Here is a 19102-nt window from a genome sequence, read left to right as displayed (position 1 = left end):
AGGAAAGATCAGGGTGTTGTGGTTGAGCCTTGAGCCATCTCACTCCAAGATTCCAATGCAATGTTTTGAATGCAAGACTTCTGAGTTCTTCCCTTCCTCCTCCCCTTCAGTACATATTACTGATATATATTCAGCTCTGTTAGCAGAGTAACAAAAACATATCAGAAGACTAGGTGTAATGTATTTTACATGTTGCAAGGTAGTGCCCTTGAAATTTGCGGGGAAAAACTTCAAGCAAAACAGGACTGCTTCTACTGTTAGATATAAGAATACCTCCACTGTAGTCCTCTAAAAGTTTGCATGTGGCAATCACAGCACTCATTTACTGTGCATTTTTGCCTGGGTTCAGGTTTTGTACTAGGAAACCCTAAAAAAAACCAATTCCAGACTGGGGAGTTTCCCTTAAATACCTTCCCTTACATACCCCAGTTTTCCAGAGTAACTGATGTGGTTGCTACATCTTTTGTGGTTTTTTAGTGTAAATTTAAGAGGATCTTCTCCACTTCCTATACTTCCTTCTTTCTCCTTCTTTCTGTTTTCCTCTAAAACAGAGAGTCTTGAGATGAAAGCTTGGCCTTCTGAAACCAACAAGAGTTTTCCCATTCAGACTTCATGTCTGGAAGATAGAAAGGAGAACTCCACTGCCTCCTTACTATCTTCCTCTGAAAACGTAAAGCAAAGGACATCACATACCTGAATCTTGGCAGGGTTCAAAAAATCTCTGCTGTAAAAATGCTAATGATACAACCTTTTGCTTACAGTGTCTTTTTAAAGCAAGAATTTTCACTCTTTTCCAGTATTTTTTATTTGCTTGTTTTATTTCTTTGTGAAGCTTCTGCCTTTTCAGTCAGGAAGTAAATGGGTCATTTTTAAGACAATAATTAATCTTAAAGGGGAGGAAGGGTGGCTGTATTCCCCCTGCTATGCACAGCAAGCACTGAGAAATTTGAAGAATTTGGCAAGGGTTCTCTTCACCTTTTTTTTTTTACAAGAGGAGAGTGCCCTGGAATGAGCACCCTGTCAGAGCATTTTCAAAGAAGGGACATAATCTGTACTTTTCCCATTTCCCACAAGCTGTTTTCAAGTCACCTCAGAGCATTTGGCTGGCTTACACTGACAAATCCATTCAGTGCTTGCATGGGATGTTGTGTGGCTTCCTGGATGGTTATGAAAACTTATGCAGGCAGGGGAAGAAATTTGGAATGCAGTGCTTTCATTCATGACGGAAGGAGAGCTTGCATTGGGCTACAGGAAAAGTTTTATCATGGTCAGATTTAATCCAAACCATTCTGTGCAGTTGCAGTAATAAATTTTCCAGTTTCCAGGTAATATACTTTAACTACAGCATGGTATCAGTGATAGATTTCTTTTTTTATATACTCTAAGGCCCTTTATAGCTTTTCCAGTTCAGGGTAGATTTAAGATGTTGACAAGTGTCTTCAGAGACAATAAGGATTTTCGATTTCATCCCTCAACACTGCTGCATAAGGCAGTCTTACTTCAGTAAGGATTTCAGCAGAAGCATGAAGGGAGTTTTGTTTTTCTTATGTTGACTGTTGCAGAACACTCGATTTTTGTTTTGCAGACTAACAAGGGGGATGAGCTTTCCAATCGCATCCAGAATACCTTGGGCAACTATGATGAAATGAAAGACTTGTTAACTGACCGGTCAAACCAGAGCCATCTCGTTGGGGTTCCAAAACCTGGGGTTCCTCAGACACCTCTCCCCAAGCCTGATGAACATCTTACCGCAGACTCGAGACCACCACCTCCTCCTCCCATTTCCAGCACTACTTCTTCCACACCAGCATCTCTAGCTGCCCAGCAGAGCAAAAGTACCACAATGGGCTGGCAGAAGGCCGGGCATAATGGTGCTTCAGAAGGCCAGCAGAGAGCAAGCAAACACGGACACCGGTCGCTGGAGTCACACAAGGGTGACTTCAAACTGGCAAACCAAAAATCCAATTTGGAGAAACTAAAACGCTATGCATCAAGTCCCACCTCCTCCTCCTCCTCTTCTTCTTCCTCCTCTTCCTCCTCCTCCTCCTCCTCCTCCTTCTCTTCCTCCTCCTCTTCCTCCTCCACCTCTTCTTCCTCCTCCTCCTCCAATACTGCCCAGCAAAGCTCTCTGAGGGCCACATTAGGAGACAACATCAATAGAGTGCAGCAGCCAGCAAAGCTCAGTTGTAGCTCAGAAGGAGGAACTCAAGTCCAAGAGAGGCCAGCAAAGCATGGTGGGGCGCACTGCGTCCAAAACTTCCCACCCTCTCTTGCTTCAAAGCCCAGTCTGGGTCAGCAGAAGCCAACAGCTTATGTAAGGCCAATGGACGGTCAAGACCAGGCTCCTGATGAGTCTCCAAAGCTGAAGTTACCAGCAGAGACGACCAAGTCGTATAGGGGAGTGCCTTCCAGCAAGCCTGATTCGGCCAGGACCAAGTCAAAGATCACCAAGTTCAGCATTCCTAAGCAAGAAGAAGTAAGTGTTTTTATACTTCTTATGACATACTCCCATAGCTGGATGGATGGATGATGCCTTATTGCACCTGCCTCTTTACATGTTTTTAACATATTGGTTTGCATGTTGATTTTTTTGGTAACATTGACGTAGTATATTGCAAAGACCAGCCTCACAGTAATTTAAAGATATCTCAACAGCAAAATGCTCACTGTCTTCAGGACCCAAACACTTCCCACAATGGCACATTCTCTAGTAGTATTTATTATTTCACTGACTCTTTCCTGTGTGCTCCTCCATAAAGTCTGGATTTTTTTTTTCCCTAGGCAGGTGTATTGCTTCTTACTGTTCATATTTCATTGATTTCTTTCTCTTTGGCAAAGATTAAATGAAGTGCATGCAACCAGAAGTAGTTCTGCCGACCTCAATGTCGAAGTAGTTTCACAATCTAAATAAATTACTTGTACCATATGAAAGCTGTAGAATAGAGAAGAATACAGCAATGATACTTTCATTTTAGTTCATAGTATGTTTGTGTTTCAAGCTAATTTCTGAGAAGACTGTGGTTTCCTTCTTAAAGAATTTCCATCTGTAGAAACCTGGTGTAATGGGTTGACCCAATACACCTGGCCATGCTACAAGTATGAGAACATGTCTGAAAAAGCTTTTAGACAACATTTATTTATCAGCAATAGATATAAAATATGTCTGCTTGGACTTAGTGTATATTCATTTATTTCACATGTATATTTCCTCCTCTTATGCCAGGAGGACACTTTGCTTTACCACTTTGAGATTTTCTGGTTTTTGACTCTTTGATCTTTTTTGATGGGAAGGAAGTGATTCGTTTTGGCAGAATAAAGGGTGATTTATTTTTCAAGGGTGTATTCAAAGGCCTGTATGCCAATATGAAGATGGTCACATCATCCTCTTGTGCAAATTGATAGAGGTCCCATGACTTTAACAATTTACAGTATTTATATCAGACTCTATTTGACTGAATCACTGTGTCTTTCTCAGAGAAGAGGCAATGGTTCTTTACTCTTTTTTCACAGCTGTGGTGCGTCTTGAGATGTTTCAAGTCTTAAAATTTTGTTTCTGGCATTGTTAAAGGTGAGGAAAAAGCTAATTTTTGGTAGAGTTCTCTGGCCTCTTAATGCCTGCTTTTCAGAAATGGAGTTGACTCTTGTATTCCCCCTTGGGTTTGGTTTGGGAAAGAAATCTCTCTGGAAGCAACTACTTCTGTGATTTTTCTCTGAGTGAAAGTTCCATCAGTTCCAAACAACATGCAGGTGATATGTTGTTCCTGAAAAGAGGTTGTTTTAGGCTTTTAAGCCAGATTTTATAAGCAAATTTAGCATTCACGAACTGCTGTAATTCTGCAGATAGATCAGGTAATGGCAGATACTAATATCCATTTAGCTATTATTACCTCTTTCAGACTTGTGCTTCTATCTGCAAGTGGGAAGTGTTGTTAGAATTAAAGGTGCCTGTGGCAATTATCTGACTCTTTCAAATTTCCCCCCTTTACATGTATGCAATACTCTAAGGACTAGTTTGGAAAGGAGTTCTGATAGGCAATCATTTGTTTCTCTGAAATTCAGGATTTACCATTTGCATTCCCAATTTGCCTAACCCCCGAAAGAAAGATTAAATTTGTCGTATGTAATCCATGCTGCTGCATAAGTTTATACTGCAGTTTCTAGACTAGGAGACATAGCTGAGATCACTTTAAACTAACTCATTTAGATACTGATGGCAGTGTAGACTATAGTAGGACAGAGGAGACTGCAGGTTACCTACTAAAATATTCACCAATTTCTCACAGATTTTATGTGATGCAGTATTAATGAAAAAGCATTTGATAACAAATATAGAATATAAACATTTAACTGAAGTTGAAGGACATGGACCAAAACCATTGTCTGGTGGTTTAAAAAGATTAGTATGAAAAATGATGACAAATTTCTAAGAAGAAAAATAGTAGGTACTGTCGGTGTTGGGATTTGAAACTGGAGCTAATGAAAGACAATGGACCAGCTTTTTTTCATTTATCCTAATATTTTCTTTGTTCTAACTTTTTCCATCCCAAGTGGCACAAGTGGAAACTTGTAACCCACTGATACTGCTACAGGGAGAAATATTGGCCAAGACTGAAAGTATTTTATTCAGTGTTACCTAATACACCCGCCCTTTGATTTTCAGTCGTACTTCTTTTAATTTCAAAATGTTTTTCCGTTCCTATTATCTGTATCATAAGTCTTCTGGTAGACTTGTGTAAGAATTCCCATCTTTTTTTAAAATTTCCGCTTTTAAACTCATAAATTTTCTCCTTTGCATCAAATGTTTGCCATCTTCTCTTAGGGCCGGAAGTTTTAAGTCACTTGCAGCACAAAAGGTGCCATGGTCCTGTGAATGTTTGCAGGCAAAATGAGGCCTCTGTTGTTCAGAGTGAGGCTAAAGGTGTTGGCCAGGAAAGACCCTAGTATCCCCCGTGACAGTGGGAAGAGTAGAAATTACGTACAGGATGATTGTGAGGGAAAGCAGGCTGACAAGTAGGCTACAGCAGTGCCTGGAAGCTACATGGAAACAGAAACGAGAGTGGCAGAAAGCTGCTTAAGAGCAACCAGGAAAGGAGAGGGGCAGAGGGCTTGGGTAGGGTACCTGAAGTGCTGGTGGTGAAATGAAGCTCTGTGTCTGCTAAAATAAAAGGTGCGTGGCTGAGATGGGCTAGATAGGGCCGTCACTGTGCTCTAGGGGTTCGTGTAGACAGCAGTGTGAGGCCTCTCTGGCTCCTGGTCAGTTTGTTGTCCACCAGAACCCCCAGGTCCTTCTCTGAAGAGCTCATGTCCAGCCAGCTAGCATCCAGCGTGTATTGTTGCTAAGGTTATCCCTCCCCTTACTCAGGAGCTGGTATCCCCCCTTGCCAGAGTCTTAACAGTTTATCTAATACGAGTTCTGGGGCCCCCAACGTAAGAAGGATGGGGACCTGCTGCAGTGAATCCAGAGGAGGGACACCAAGCTGATCAGAGGGCTGGAGCACCTCTCCTGTGCAGACACGCTGGGAGAGTTGGGGTTGTTCAGCCTGGAGAAGAGAAGACTCTCCAGTGAGACCTTATGGCACCTTCCAGGACCTAAAGGGAGCCGACAAGAAATCTGGGGAGGGACTTTTTACAAGGGCGTGTAGTGATAGGACAAGATGTAATGACTTGAAGCTGAAGGAGGGTAGGTCTAGATTAGATATTAGGAAGAAATTCTTTACTCTGAGGGTAGTGAAACACTAGAAAGGGATGTCCAGAGAAGCTGTGGATGCCCCGTCTCTGGAAGTGTTCAAGGCCAGGTTGGATGGGGCTTTGAGAAATGTGGTCTAGTGGAAGGCGTCCCTGCCCATGCTAGTGGGGTTGAAGTTAGATTATGTTTAATATCCCTTCCAATCCAAACTGTTCTGTGATACCTATGCACTTCCATTTGTGTATAACAGTTTGAAAGAACCATCAGTGAAAAAATAAACACATAATGAAGTAAAGGACTGGAGAATAAGATGCAGTGTCACACAAAGTATGTGTGTCAGTGTCATCAGCAGGATACAAAACCCTCTTGTGTACATTCCATGAGGTTTTCAGAGAAACAGGTCACAGAGTTGGCTGCAGTACAATTATTATTCACTGGAAATAAGATCTCTTGAATACAAATTATAGACCATTACTTTTCAATACACGAAAAAGGTTGATTTTTAATGCAGTTCAATACCTCATTTTATATTTTTAATCAGTTTTGGAAAGCCTTCAATACCTTGACACAGACTGAAGCTTATAAATTTTTTTAATTGTTTTGATGAGAATAATTTGGATAGACCTGTGTGTAGAAAGGTAGCATTTACTCATTTGGGAATTTAATCTTTAGTAGCCAGGTTCATCAGTGTTAATTAGAATCCATACCCAACCTCCTGGTCGTTCCAAAATTATCATAGTGCTCTGTAGAAATGATAGCTCGTCAGCTCAAGTACTGCTATTTCACATTTTGAACTACTTAGAAATTATATTACTGTAGGTAAAAACCCACTATATTGGATAAAAGGGAAGAAAAATTTGATACCAGGGTATAGAGGAAAAGAGGCAGGGAAATCAAGTGCCTCTCTTTTCTAAAATGTTCTTGAGTGAAACAATAAGAAAAACCTAGGATGGCAAATCATGTCCTTTATATCCAAGTTCTGTTTTTGAATTTCATCTCATAGGCTGCATGCTGCTTTTTTATTACATTGAAGAAGCCTTATCTATTGTCCTTTGCTTACTTCTCTTAAGGGTTATGGAGCAAAGAAATAGAGGTTGTATTCAAGAATGACTATCAGTCTAATGGTAAAAGGGAAGATTTGGTTTTGTTAAATTTGGAAATGCATTTATGTGAAATGTAGGTGAGGTCATCATGAGGACATGTTCTTTCTTATTCACTGCACGGAGTACTTACACAACTTCTTCTGCAGCAGAAGTAATGCACCATAGATTAAAGGTTGAGTTTGGGGTTGGTTTTTTTTATTGTTTTTTTTTATTTTTGCCCTGATCTTACTCAGGCGAATTCCTATTTGCCTGGATAAGATACTCTCTGCAGTCACTCTCCTTTGAGTGGCTATATATAGCTATCAGCATCTGGCACACACGCTAGCAAGTGTCCTTTAAATCTGCAATCTTTTTTTCGCCTATCAGCTCTATCCCCACATATTAATAGAAAACAAAAACACCCCACAACTCTTTCCTCTCCCTGAAAAAACTGTTCATAGTTTGGCCTCAATGTTGATAATTTGATCAAAATCAGCCTCTTTTAAGAAGATGCATGTATAATAAGCAGTTCCATTCCAGTTTAAAATTGAAGATGCAAGTTCATGTGCTGTTATGTCTCATTTGAGAACAGAAGGTCCAGTGTAAACTAAATAGGGAAGGTAGTCATTATGAGTGCATGCTTCCTCTGGAAATACCACATATCTGGATCTGTGGGACAGTAGAGGGGAAACAGTATCTCATGAGGAGAGAAAAGCATTTAGAGGGCATCTGAGTAAGTGCTTTTCCTCAGAGGCATAACGCCACATGCCCCTGGCTGCAGTGGAGCCTTTTGAACTGTTGCAGGACTAAGAGTAGAATTCCGATTTTTTTTCTCTGCTTCCCAGGGTGTTCAATTCTGGCCCAGAAAGGCAGAAATGAAAATAAAAGCAGAGTCAAAGATGCTTTTTAGATAAAAAGGGAGGGAGGGATTGAATGCATTAGCAAAAGGGTCCAGACTTCTTCCGCCACCGTTTCAGGATGCGCCCGAAGACGCTGGAGACATAAGCGCAGAATTAAGTGTGTTGATACTCCTCTACCATTTATCGACTTCACTGAAGAATTGCACTGCTTGAGAAGCCAGTTAGCAATCACAGCACTTGAGTACTTGTAAGTACGAGCCAGTTGTAGATGTTTTCTTTCCCTGATGTTCATGCTGCATTTACAAGAGGACACAGATCAATTCATCCCTGCAATGGTAGCACTGACCTTCCCCACAAATAAAGAATGTTTTCCCATGTTAAACAGGAAGAACTTCACAACAAGAGCAGTGTGGTGCAAAGCTCCCTGCTAGTCATGGGTTATTCAGGACCTTCGAGTGTTTCTGTGGGAGGGCTGTGCATTACTGCCTGTATTTATGTAGCAGAGTTCAACAGCGTAGGACTGCAAAGAAAGACTGTATTAAATAGAGTAGTATTGGAAATGCTCTTAACAAACACATTGGAGACCACAATGTGAAGGGATTTTTTTTTTTTCTATTGTTTTCAAGTCATGATGCAAGCCTTTGCCTTTCTCACATTCTGCAGCCGCCAAGGCACACAACAACTGTGTGCGAGGGCAGCTTCAGTGAACACAGTGGGCCTAATCTCTCTGGATATTCTTCCATGACAGCTCTTGTAGAAGGGAAATGCTATTTAGACACCTTTACTTTACTTTTAGAGCTTCCTACTTTTACTCTTTCTCCCCTCAGTTAAACAAGTTTCTTTTCTCTTTTGAATTGTCTATATGTATATATTTTTTTTCTGGGAAACCACTGGCTAAACTTATCTATAGGTTTTCGAAAAAAAATTTAATAGAATCATAGTCTCCAAAGTTTTCTGTATGGACTGATTACCATATGGTATGTGCTGTGTGTTTGTTGCTATGGTGAATCACTTGTTTCTCATTGTTTTTCATTGGTAGGATGACTACGATCAGAGAAAAATACAATGAAATTAGATGTAAACTTACGATTTTCAAGAACATTCCTTAATGTTTGCACCTGGTTTTTTTGCAAGTTTTCTCTGAGGTTGTTTTTTTCTAATTATTGAAAACATACTTTGTGCAGTTAATTTGGGTCTCTCCTAAGTCGGATCCTCCCTTTGATAAAACTGGTCTTTCCATCTTTTCTAAAGTTGGAAAAATAGCCACTTTTGGAGTAAGGAAAGCTCAGTGGATGTAAGAATGTAAGAATATGATTAATTGTGAGAAACTTGAATTCGTCTTGCCTTTTTGTTTTTAACCGCCCAGAGTGAGTGGCTTGGTTTATGAATCAGCTCTGGAGCTGATACAAGAGTGCATGCATAAAAATGTCCACAGCCCTGTTTAATTGCTTCTTTAGTTCCCTGTGGTAAGCACTAAAGTTATTGATGAAGGAAATAAGATTTCTGGAATTACAAACCCCAGATTTTAATTGCACATTTTGTCTGATTTTTTTCAATCCATTGTAGTGCTTATGATGATAACTGCATGTAATAAAAGTCCTCCTGACCAGAAACAAAGTAGTCTAATAGATGTCCTTTGTAAAATGTGCCTGAAAAGATACATGGTATTGCTATCACTTTTCCACCTTTGGCCCCATTAGCACGGATTTCTTCCTGGCCTGTAAGGTATTCAGCAGTTGGAGAAAGCAGACGTTTCTGGACGTGGTTGCTGGAGCACGGCACTCCCACCAGCACAAGAAACTGTCCTCCATGTGAAGTTTTGGCTGAGCACCTTCTCTCCGTCTGCTTCATGGCTTCATAAACAAAAGAGTGCTTAGAGAGGGTCGGGGTACAGAGAGAGAGTGAGGGTGGGCTTGCTGTGGAGTTCAGATTACTGGGGAAATACTTACACACACTCTATTTCCCAGACCTCCCACTGCACGATGCTGGAGCGTTGTGTCAGTGTGCAGCCAGGTGAGGAGTCCAAGCCCCTGTTGCTTCTGCAGAGTACTTATATTAATACCAGCTCACATTCTCCTTTCCAATAATTACAGCAAGGCAGGCTATCTCTGTCTACTCTTAGTCTTCACAGCAATCTATAAGGGATCATGTAGGATGTAAAGGTGGTTTAGGATATTTTAAATTAAAACAAAAAAATCTATGGAAACTATTTAACTTCTTTGTTCTATAGTTTCCCAGTCTTTCATGAATCAGAATGACATGAAAGTGCTACCGCTGAACATACTCACAGGGGTCAGGTATGACTGATGAGCAAGAGAACTAAAGGAAAATACAGTGAGCTTCACAGATCGCTGTTAATTCCAGCTAAATAAATAATGTGTATGTGCCGCCTGATGTATAAGGTTAAAGAGGTCAGATCTCCAGTAAATGTAAATTCATCCAGCCAGGCCAGAAGCAGTTAAATTCTTTATTATTAGTCACATATTCACATAACAATAAATGAAGACAAATATACATTTAAACATCTGCAGGTAACATACTTTATTCACACTGTGTGTTGTAAAGTTGTCATTTCTGTAGCACTTCTGAATTTGGAAGATCTATCCCTGTGGTATCACAAAATAGCTTCCTAGAAAAGTAATTAACAGGAGGCTTTTTTTTTTAAGTTCAGAAAAGATATGTAACGTGAGCATCTGATTTCCTGTCACTCTTGGTTAACTTTGTATGAAAATGGATAGCTTCCAAATTAAAGCAGGCACCGGACTGTCTGGAGAAAAATGCATCTGTAAAGAAATGTGTACATTATATATTCATGTCATTCCAAATCTCTTAATTGTATTTTATATATAACAGTCGCATGTTCTGAAATATGGTACCTTTTTTACTTCATGGGTCAAAACCAGCATGCCAGAAAGGCTGAGGTTGCTCCTTACATGGTTTAGGACAAGCATTTTGTTTTCCAAATTCCCTCATACCCTCCCCACCAGCATGTTTCTCTGAGCAATGGAAGCACGACATGAAGTCTCTCTTCACCACGTTTTATTCAGAAGATAAATATACAAAAATAATTCAAGCCAGTGAGCCACAAGGTCAGGAATATTGAGAACCAGCATTTTCTCTCAGAACCAAAAATTGCTATTCATACTCCTCTGTGTTTACTGCAAATGGCTGTAAGGGAAGCTTATGTAGCTGGAAAGAGAAGAAAACCAGGAGCATTTCTTGTTAGCTGTTACCACTAACAGATGTTTAAGGAGAGATGGGGTGGAAGACTCTCTGCTTTGTAACTGCTTTGAAATAAGATGCTGAAGGTGATTTTTTTTTCTTACACATGCTAGAGATTATTAGTATTCAAATACCAGCAGCATAATCTATTGCTAATCAAATCTTGCATTTATTTAAAGGTGGTTGTACAACTGCAGTCAAACACAGAGGCAGGTACAACTTTATGTGGCTGCTGAAACTTTGAGACCTGAAGTAGAAAAGGGGAAAACAGCAGTGAGATTATTGATCACAAATACAATCAAAACAAGTGTTAATAAAAAGTGTATAAAATGACCATGATTAGGCAGTTCTGCAATATTTTCCAAGAGGCCTTTTCTGATTTTAATTACAATCTCAGGGACATCAGAGATAAGAAAGCATATTATCAGAGACATCTGATAAATAATAAAACATATTAGCTGGTTAATTTCTGATTTCATGGAAGTAGCAGTCCAGAGCAGAAGTATGCTGTGTAGAAAAAAGGCATGGGATGAAGGACCAAGTGCAATGTGAGAAGGCAAGTTGGGAAAATGCCATTAGCAGATAATGAATTGTCTTCCTTACCCCAAATCATTAATGTTTAGCATGCAGGAAGAGTTAAAAATACATAGATGGAGAAGACATAAGAATGAACTGGGCTCCATAACAGTGACAGAGTCTGAGAAAAGAATTATGTGGAAGCCTGAAGAGAAAGGAATGAAATTATGCTTTGGGAAACTCACTGAAAAGGAGTTAGTCACGGTCTAAATTTTTGTCCTCATGGGAGGATCAAGTGCAATGTGAGACAGTTTGAAAAATACCATAAGCAGCAATCATAATTTATGATACAGTCTGCATGCAAGATCTTTCAGTTGGTTAGAGATGGCTGAGCAGGGCCCAAAATGTTACTGTTTTTCTGTAGTGTGTTTGTTCCCACCAGGACGCCTCAGGACAGCCTTCCTTCCCATGCAGTTTCTGCTCTTGGGTAGAAATGGACCTGTGTCCAGAGTACACCCCTGAAAAAGAATCAAACTGCATGGTGTGCTTATTTCTAAAGAAGCTTGTCCTCTCCCATGAGAAAAAAAATTTAGATGATGGTGGTGCATCACCGCCTTCACAGATGTGATATCACTGTCCCAGGAGAAAAACGCATTACCGCTTTTCCCCCAATAAGCAGTATTGCAAAGGGCACAAATCTGGGCTTGTGGATACACGTAGCTTCTGTGGGAGGTGAAAGAGGCAAAACCTCATGCTCACACAGGGTGCCTAAATGTCTGTGAACAACCTCTACACAGAGCTGACATCTTCTGAAACACAGCAGGTCTTTTTTTTTCCCACCACCTCTGCTCAGAGAGAATATAGCTTCTGATAATACCCAGTTGCATTCTTATCAATAAACAAAAAAATGCTGTGTTTTTTACTACCGTAATCTATTGCATTCGGGAGTGCCAAAGATCTTCAGAAGCATTAATGATGTGTCTGAAAAGAATATTTTAAATCTGGTTACAAAAGGGATTAGCTGAGGTGAAGGCAGATGGGATACCTTCTGTGATGGTGCTGCTGCCAGAACAGGCCTGCTTCCCTTGGCCCCATTTGCTGGTGGTCCCATTTGAGGGATCAGATGGAAAATTATGTGGGAAGATGGCAGAGGATGGGATGGCACACCTGGATCGTGCACCTTATTCCATTCCCAGACCAAGGCTGGACAGAGTCATGGCTGGCCACAGGCCCAGAGTAAGCAGAGCCAGGATGAGTTGGTGTCAAAGCTGAGTGCAAAAGCGTGAAGACTGAAGCCCCAGTTCTGTGTACTGATGCCTGTGCCACAGGTGACCCCATACAGAGTGACACATGAAACTGTTCCATAACTTTGCTCTGGAGATGGAAGTTAACACAGAAGCATAAGTAAGGGCTTCTTACAAAACTCCAAATTAATGCTTCTCACTGTATTTTTTCCTGTCATTTAGGTCACTTGAGGCAGAGACAGTTCCTGAGTGATTATGTCACTTATGGTTTACCACTTCCATCTGAGTTATTCACTGCACATCCTCCACTAGAAATTAATAGGAGTTCTGCCATTGCATTGAGTGGTAGCGAGACCAGGGTTTGACAGGGAGGAATATTTCTCTTCTACATTGTATGAACTTCCTTTGGTCAACAAGCTGTTGCTTGAGGGATATTGTCTTTTGTCTTCAATCTTCCTTTGTTTTGTTCCAGAAGTGCAGATGTAATACTTATGGTTGTTTTTTGACATCATTATTACTTTGAAGAAAGTCAGCAATAGTGATACAGGATAAAAATTGGGGCAGGAGCCAGGATTTGAATTCAGAAGCACTATGCTGCATTAATCTGTTAATTTCAGGTCATATCTTTAGAGCATCAAAGGCGCTTCTTGACCAGTCTGAGGTGCTTAAGTAATTTTTTTCTCTCTCGTAATTAAAGTTTCTAGCTCCCTGTTCAGAATCAGTTTCCTCACCAACTGTTCAGTGAATAAATCTACATGAGTGATTTCCTGACAGTTGTACATTAGGAATTATGGCATATCTCTGCTCATAACTTACAGAACTATCTCAATACAGAGAAGAGACCATAAAACATGCCAAATGGGGATTTCTCAGATATGCTAATTGCTGCTATATAAAGAGCACGGGATGAAGAGCTGCCACAGGGGAAGTTCAGCTAAAAAGTACCTACCACAAATCTTTGAAGGTCCACAGAGAAGCAAATCCTTCTGCTGCCACTTCTTGGCAGAGCTCTGCTGAGCAAAGCCTTTGCAGCTGAGTGGGCTTGGGCAGGCAGGGCTGGTGGCTGCCTGCAGTCCAGTGCAGTGGCCAGACAGGAGCTGGGACAGGGGTCTGCCTCTCCAGGAGCTGCTGGCAGCATCTGAGGGCCTGTGGGATTGGCACAGTACCAACACAGGAAGCAAACCTACCTTCTTGGATTCTTAGGTGTGGTGCCCAAGCAAAGTTCTTGTCTGTTCTAAAATACACCCAAATGCAGGCCTAATTAATTTCTCTTGAAATGGACTGGATTGCATTTCCCACTCCCATCTTCTTGTCCATGAGCTTGGCTCTCAAAATAAAGCTGCTGTTTTCTTTATACTGAATTTTTGTGTATTCAGAGCAAGGGCTAAAGTAACCAATGGACATCCATTACCTGTTCTGAGAAGCTTCTGTTTGCCATTCAGTGACAGGAAGATGCTGTCCACGTAAATCATCCTCCCATTTTTTTCAAAGTTTTTACAAAATTGACATCCATGCCAAACTTTGCAAATTAACTCCTTATCTGTAGAGTACCACAAAAGAATTTACAGCATAGAGGGGAAGATACAGTTCAGCAAATCTGCTGTAACCAGGTGTGAGTTACACTCTTGTAGCTTTTCTAAATGATACATTTTATGCATTGACTACAGATAGGTATTTTTGCACTCAGTGGAGTGGGGCTGGATCACTGAACTCATTTTAAGTAGGCCATTAAGCATCATTGTTTAATACTGATTTTTAGCCATTGCACTTGAACCCTTTACCTCAGGTTGACCTAGAAGACAAAAATCAAAATCGCTGCACCCCAGCAGCTAACTGCAGCTCTGCTACTTCTACTGATAACATCTCTACACCTTTTCTTTGTAAACAAGTTGTCTGTACTGTGAAATACATATCTTACTGAAAATTATAATTAATGTGGAAAGATGAAACCACATAGTTATTCAATAATCTTAATATAGAATACTTCTTTTAAAATAAGTCAGCTAGACAAATCAAACAGTATAGAAATGGAATGTGCCTTTGTAGGCCCTGTGGAAAATTCAGCTAATGAACTGAGGAGTATCAGTTTCTAGACAGGAAAGAAAGTCTGCTTAATTTAAAGAAATAAGTTCAACTATTTGCTTCCTTATCCTAAAATAATGGGTTTGGGCATGATCACACAATATGCAAAAAGTAACTTCAGTGCAGCCTTGTGTGTTTTGAAACACCAAGCAAAATACAATTAACTTTAAACCAGTAAATTGTAATGCTAAAAAAAAATCTGCCTTCCGGGTGTGACTATCTTTTTAATTTGATGATGTCACCCTGTGAGCCATTAAAGCACTATCAATGAGCAGGCTGTGCGTTTTCTAATGATTACTGTGGAGTTGAAAAAGACTCTATAATGTTCCTGCAGTTAGTTCATCATTTTTGTTTGATAATTGTCCTGAAAATCAATGACAGCTACTGAGTACAGAAATTTGATTGAACCAAGTATAAATATAGGCAGCAATTTAGACTGTTCTTACTCAATAGGAAAATGTCTTTGGCTAATAAGTGGATTCCTATCTAAATTCATGAGTTCTTTTATGACATTTTGGGTTAAGCCTGAAATAGATTAATCTTTTTCTGATAAAGTTGCATAAGCTGTGATTTCTCTGGTGACCACATTTAATTGGATATTAAATAAAGTGCTTATCTTTCAACCAACAGGTTTTATAGGCTGGATTTCACAGATTAAATAACAAGTAATAGGCACACACAAAATTTTTCTGATTAAACCGTGATATACTCAGATTAAAAATTAGAATGTCTTGATTCAGGTAGGCTTTTGAGGTGCATGATTACAGCTGAGGGTTAAATGTGCAGAATAGAGGGAAACTGCAGGATGGTGCAAAGAGCTGTGAGGTCAGCTCTGTATATTCTTCTTTCCTGCTTATTCTTCAGCAAATGTACAGCAGGGTGGTTTTCTGTTGGGTTTGACAAGAAGCTTGAATTCTTGATAATGTTTTTGAAAAGCCTGAGGTTGGGATTCATTATGCAAGGTGCTGTACAAGCACACAGCAAGAGGTATCCTGTGATAGAGCCTATCAGCCCTGGAAAGGCAGAGGAAAGGTTAACAGAAGCCTGGAAAGTAAATTAACCTATCTCACCTGAAGAAAGGAGATAGCGACAAGGCTGAGAGAAGTACCCAAATAGAAAAACATAGATGGTGTTTGGGAGGAGGAAGTCTTAATAGGGTGAGCAAAGACCACACTTGGGAGGAAGAGTAAGGTAAGGAGGAGGGGATGGAGAAGGTGCAGCTGAAAGCACAGCCCAGCTGTTACAGGAGGCATTTGTCTGGTACTCCACTTGCTGGAGAAGGCAGACTGACAGATGGGCTCCAGAGGGGCAGAAGATAGTTAGGACTTGCTGCATTTCCTTTAATGATAATGAAGGACGCTCTCTGGAGCTGAAAGGACATTTCTGTCCTGGAAAAGTTCAGGACGTTGAAGGAGTTCAGCTGGATGGCTCGGGCTCACGTGTGAGATCAGTGGAAAGGTATAGAGCAGCTGTGCAGAATAAGACAGGAGGGGAACCACCAGTGTGAGCCGGAGGCCTTACGTGGGGAGGAAATAAATGAAGACATTTGCATTGAGTAGGCTGCGCTAAATCAAATGATGTGGAGCTCATGCTAATTACAATTTTTTCCCCACTGGTATGACATATTGTGAATGTGAAAACAAACTGATGCCTCCCTATGTAACCAAGTCTACTTTTAACTTTCCGTGCATGGAGCTGGAAGCCCTCTGATAGTGTGTTGTTGGTTTTTTTCTCATATGTGGATGAGAGAATTGCAGTAGCACTATGCAGCACTAAGCTCCGGAGCTTGGACAACACATTCCTGACAGATTTATTTTGACTGTCACAAGATTAACGAGGAAGAGTTGCCTTGTGAGTTTGTTGGGCATTTTTTCCCTAGATAAAATTGACCCATTGCACACAGCATGTAATTGCTCCTGAGCTAATGTCAGACTTGCAAAAGGTAACTTCTTGCTGAAGGTAGCTTACTTCTTACAGCAAGTCAGCAAGGCTGGCAGTGTACAGGTGGCATTGTTGCCCAGGCTCCGGTGACTCCAAGCCACTGGCATCATTTGGCTGAGATTCAAGGCAGAAGGTGTAAAACATCCCACCTTTGTTACTGAAAGATAAAAATGGGAAATAGTTCCACCAAGTAATGGGGACAAACATAATGGCCTTGTGCTGTATTTCAGTCTGGGGTCACTGGGCCCTGTCTTTTTGCATAGTTGAAATAGCTGGTGTCCAGATGATAAAGATGTTGACAATTATCTTCTCCTTCCTTCAGAGACCACACAAAGCTAAACCTTTTTCTTTTACTTTCACATAATTTTCTTTTATTTTGGCTTGTCATGACTTTTGACATTGGCATGAGGACGTTTTCTGGAGGAATTTCCTTTGCCTTCTTGTCATTTGGTAATGCAAAGCATTTTGTTAAGAATTTTTTCTTTGAAGCCACATTTTTTGTTAAGACCTTTCAGGATGGTGTTCTATTTTCTGCCTCACACAGAAGTCAGCTAGTAAATTAGCAGCCATTATTTCCCCTAGGCATCAGAAAAATGGTAAATTACATAAAGTTTTTCTCCAACTTGTTTTATTTCCAGTGAAACAAGTATTTCCAATGAAACATCAGGAAAGGGATGACAAGCTTCAGTGCTCATGTTGGTTTTGGAGGCCAAGAGCTGGCTGAGTGGCTGCATCAGCCCAGAAACATACACTGGTTTCTGTGGAGAGGAAGGCAGCACAGGGCTGTCTGGTGGCAGCCACAGCCTGTCCTCCAAGACGAGACAGGATGCATCTCAGTGCCCAGCTGGGGATTCCCAGGGATGTCTGCAACCTCTGCTGTTAGCAATCAGGTGGCATGTTCCCTATGCAGTTGAGGCAGTGGTAAACCATTATGTGACTAGCTTGGAGACTTTGTGATTTTTCTTAGCAGAGCTGTATCTGTTTTCAAACCTTGTGCGAAAGCATGGGTAGATAAGTTAGCACTTACTGTACCCTAAGAGATGTAGTTTGCAAGGGGGCTGTTTGTGTCAAAGTCTCATTTCTTCCTTAATAAGCAGACCTGTGGAATTGTTCAAGGGGAAGCAGATCTCTGCAAAAGTCTCTGCTCTCTCAGTGTGTCAGTGCTGAGACTGAAGATGTAGTATCTAGATCAGCTCAAAAGATGGGCATGTATCATTTGTATGTTACAGGAACCAAGGCCTCTACAGGTATAAATTGGTCTCATGCCACCAACACTGCACATTTACCTCTTTATGTGCTGGTCTCTTACTAGATGCAGGTAAGACACTAGGGTCCAGTGTCCATGCACCCTAGCAGTAGTTTAGTTGGTGGTTTAACAGAGGGTCTTTGTAAAATTCCTGTACACAAGTAGAGTGTTTCTAAATTGCCAACACAACAGCTGAAGCTTAAGTGCAATTTTTATTCCAATAAAGATGTGATGAAATTATGCCTAATGGTCTGCAGACTGCACTTTTATATGCACTTGCAATGCTCCCATTGACTTCAACTGCTGTTGTCAAGGTATTTCAGTAGTACTGAGCTAAGGATCATTACCCTCTGCTATTATAATACATTAAACTAATGCTACCATTTTTCCATTATAACAACAATACCTGGCGACTGAAGGCTACCTCCGACCCAATAACTTGCAATCAAATATTTGTTTCAGATTTCAAAATGCATATAAATTATGAGGCTTGACAAAAACATCTGATTAGACTAGCCCATACCTCCAGAATTAAAGAATTTAATTCTTTGCATGCAGACAAAGCAAACTTGGCACTGATGAACAGTGTGGACATACTAATATTTTTAAGAACATGAAGATTTTAATTTATAAGTAAGTTTAGTAAAACTACATTTGAACTAATCTTTCACTGACTTGCATGCAAACAGCATTGAAATGATATATCTATACTGTACATATCCCAAACCCCAAAGCTTGTGTCCTTCAAAAACAAAGCAATTCCCAGCATGCTGTTGATGCAGCATGCATCAGGGAATACTTGTACAAGTGTCCTGGAGCTAATCTCAGTTTTCTGATTTCTGATATTAAAATCAACCCACCATTTTCTTCCTGAGTCCTGTTCTCTCTTATGCAAGGAAAAATACTGTACTTAAGTGCCAGGGGGAGATAACTTTGCAGAGATTACTTTACTGGTTCCTAAGAAATTAATAATTTTAAATACATAAAGGAAAGCAAATTCACTGATTATATAGCCTTTGCTACACTTCCTGATTGCTTGCTACTTATCTTTTTTTAACTGCCTAAAAAAGGAAAACAATAAAGAAAAGGAACTGCAAAATTCTTAAAGAGTTGACTGATATTACCTTTATGATAAAGTGAACCACAGACTAGATGAAAAAAAAAAAAAAAAAAAAGAAACCATGACCCTGAGTTCCCTTGGAAATCTCTGCAAATTCATCTTA

At 40.3% G+C, this 19102-nt stretch overlaps 1 protein-coding gene across 1 annotated transcript in view; it reads left to right on the top strand.

The window, feature by feature from the left end:
* The window catches only part of AFF3 (ALF transcription elongation factor 3), a gene marked incomplete at both ends in the record, with an annotated part of 311611 nt that overhangs the window by 53440 nt on the left and 239069 nt on the right, over positions 1-19102 (top strand). Inside the window, one exon of the mRNA XM_082278052.1 lies at positions 1586-2476. Within this exon, the coding sequence (XP_082134178.1) occupies positions 1586-2476 (891 nt within the window). The remainder of the gene's footprint in view (positions 1-1585; positions 2477-19102) is intronic.

The sequence above is a fragment of the Coloeus monedula genome (assembly GCF_965178545.1).
Source record: "Coloeus monedula genome assembly, chromosome: 3".
In the NCBI taxonomy this organism is placed as follows: Eukaryota; Metazoa; Chordata; class Aves; order Passeriformes; family Corvidae; genus Coloeus; species Coloeus monedula.
This window is presented reverse-complemented; position numbering and strand designations above follow the sequence as displayed.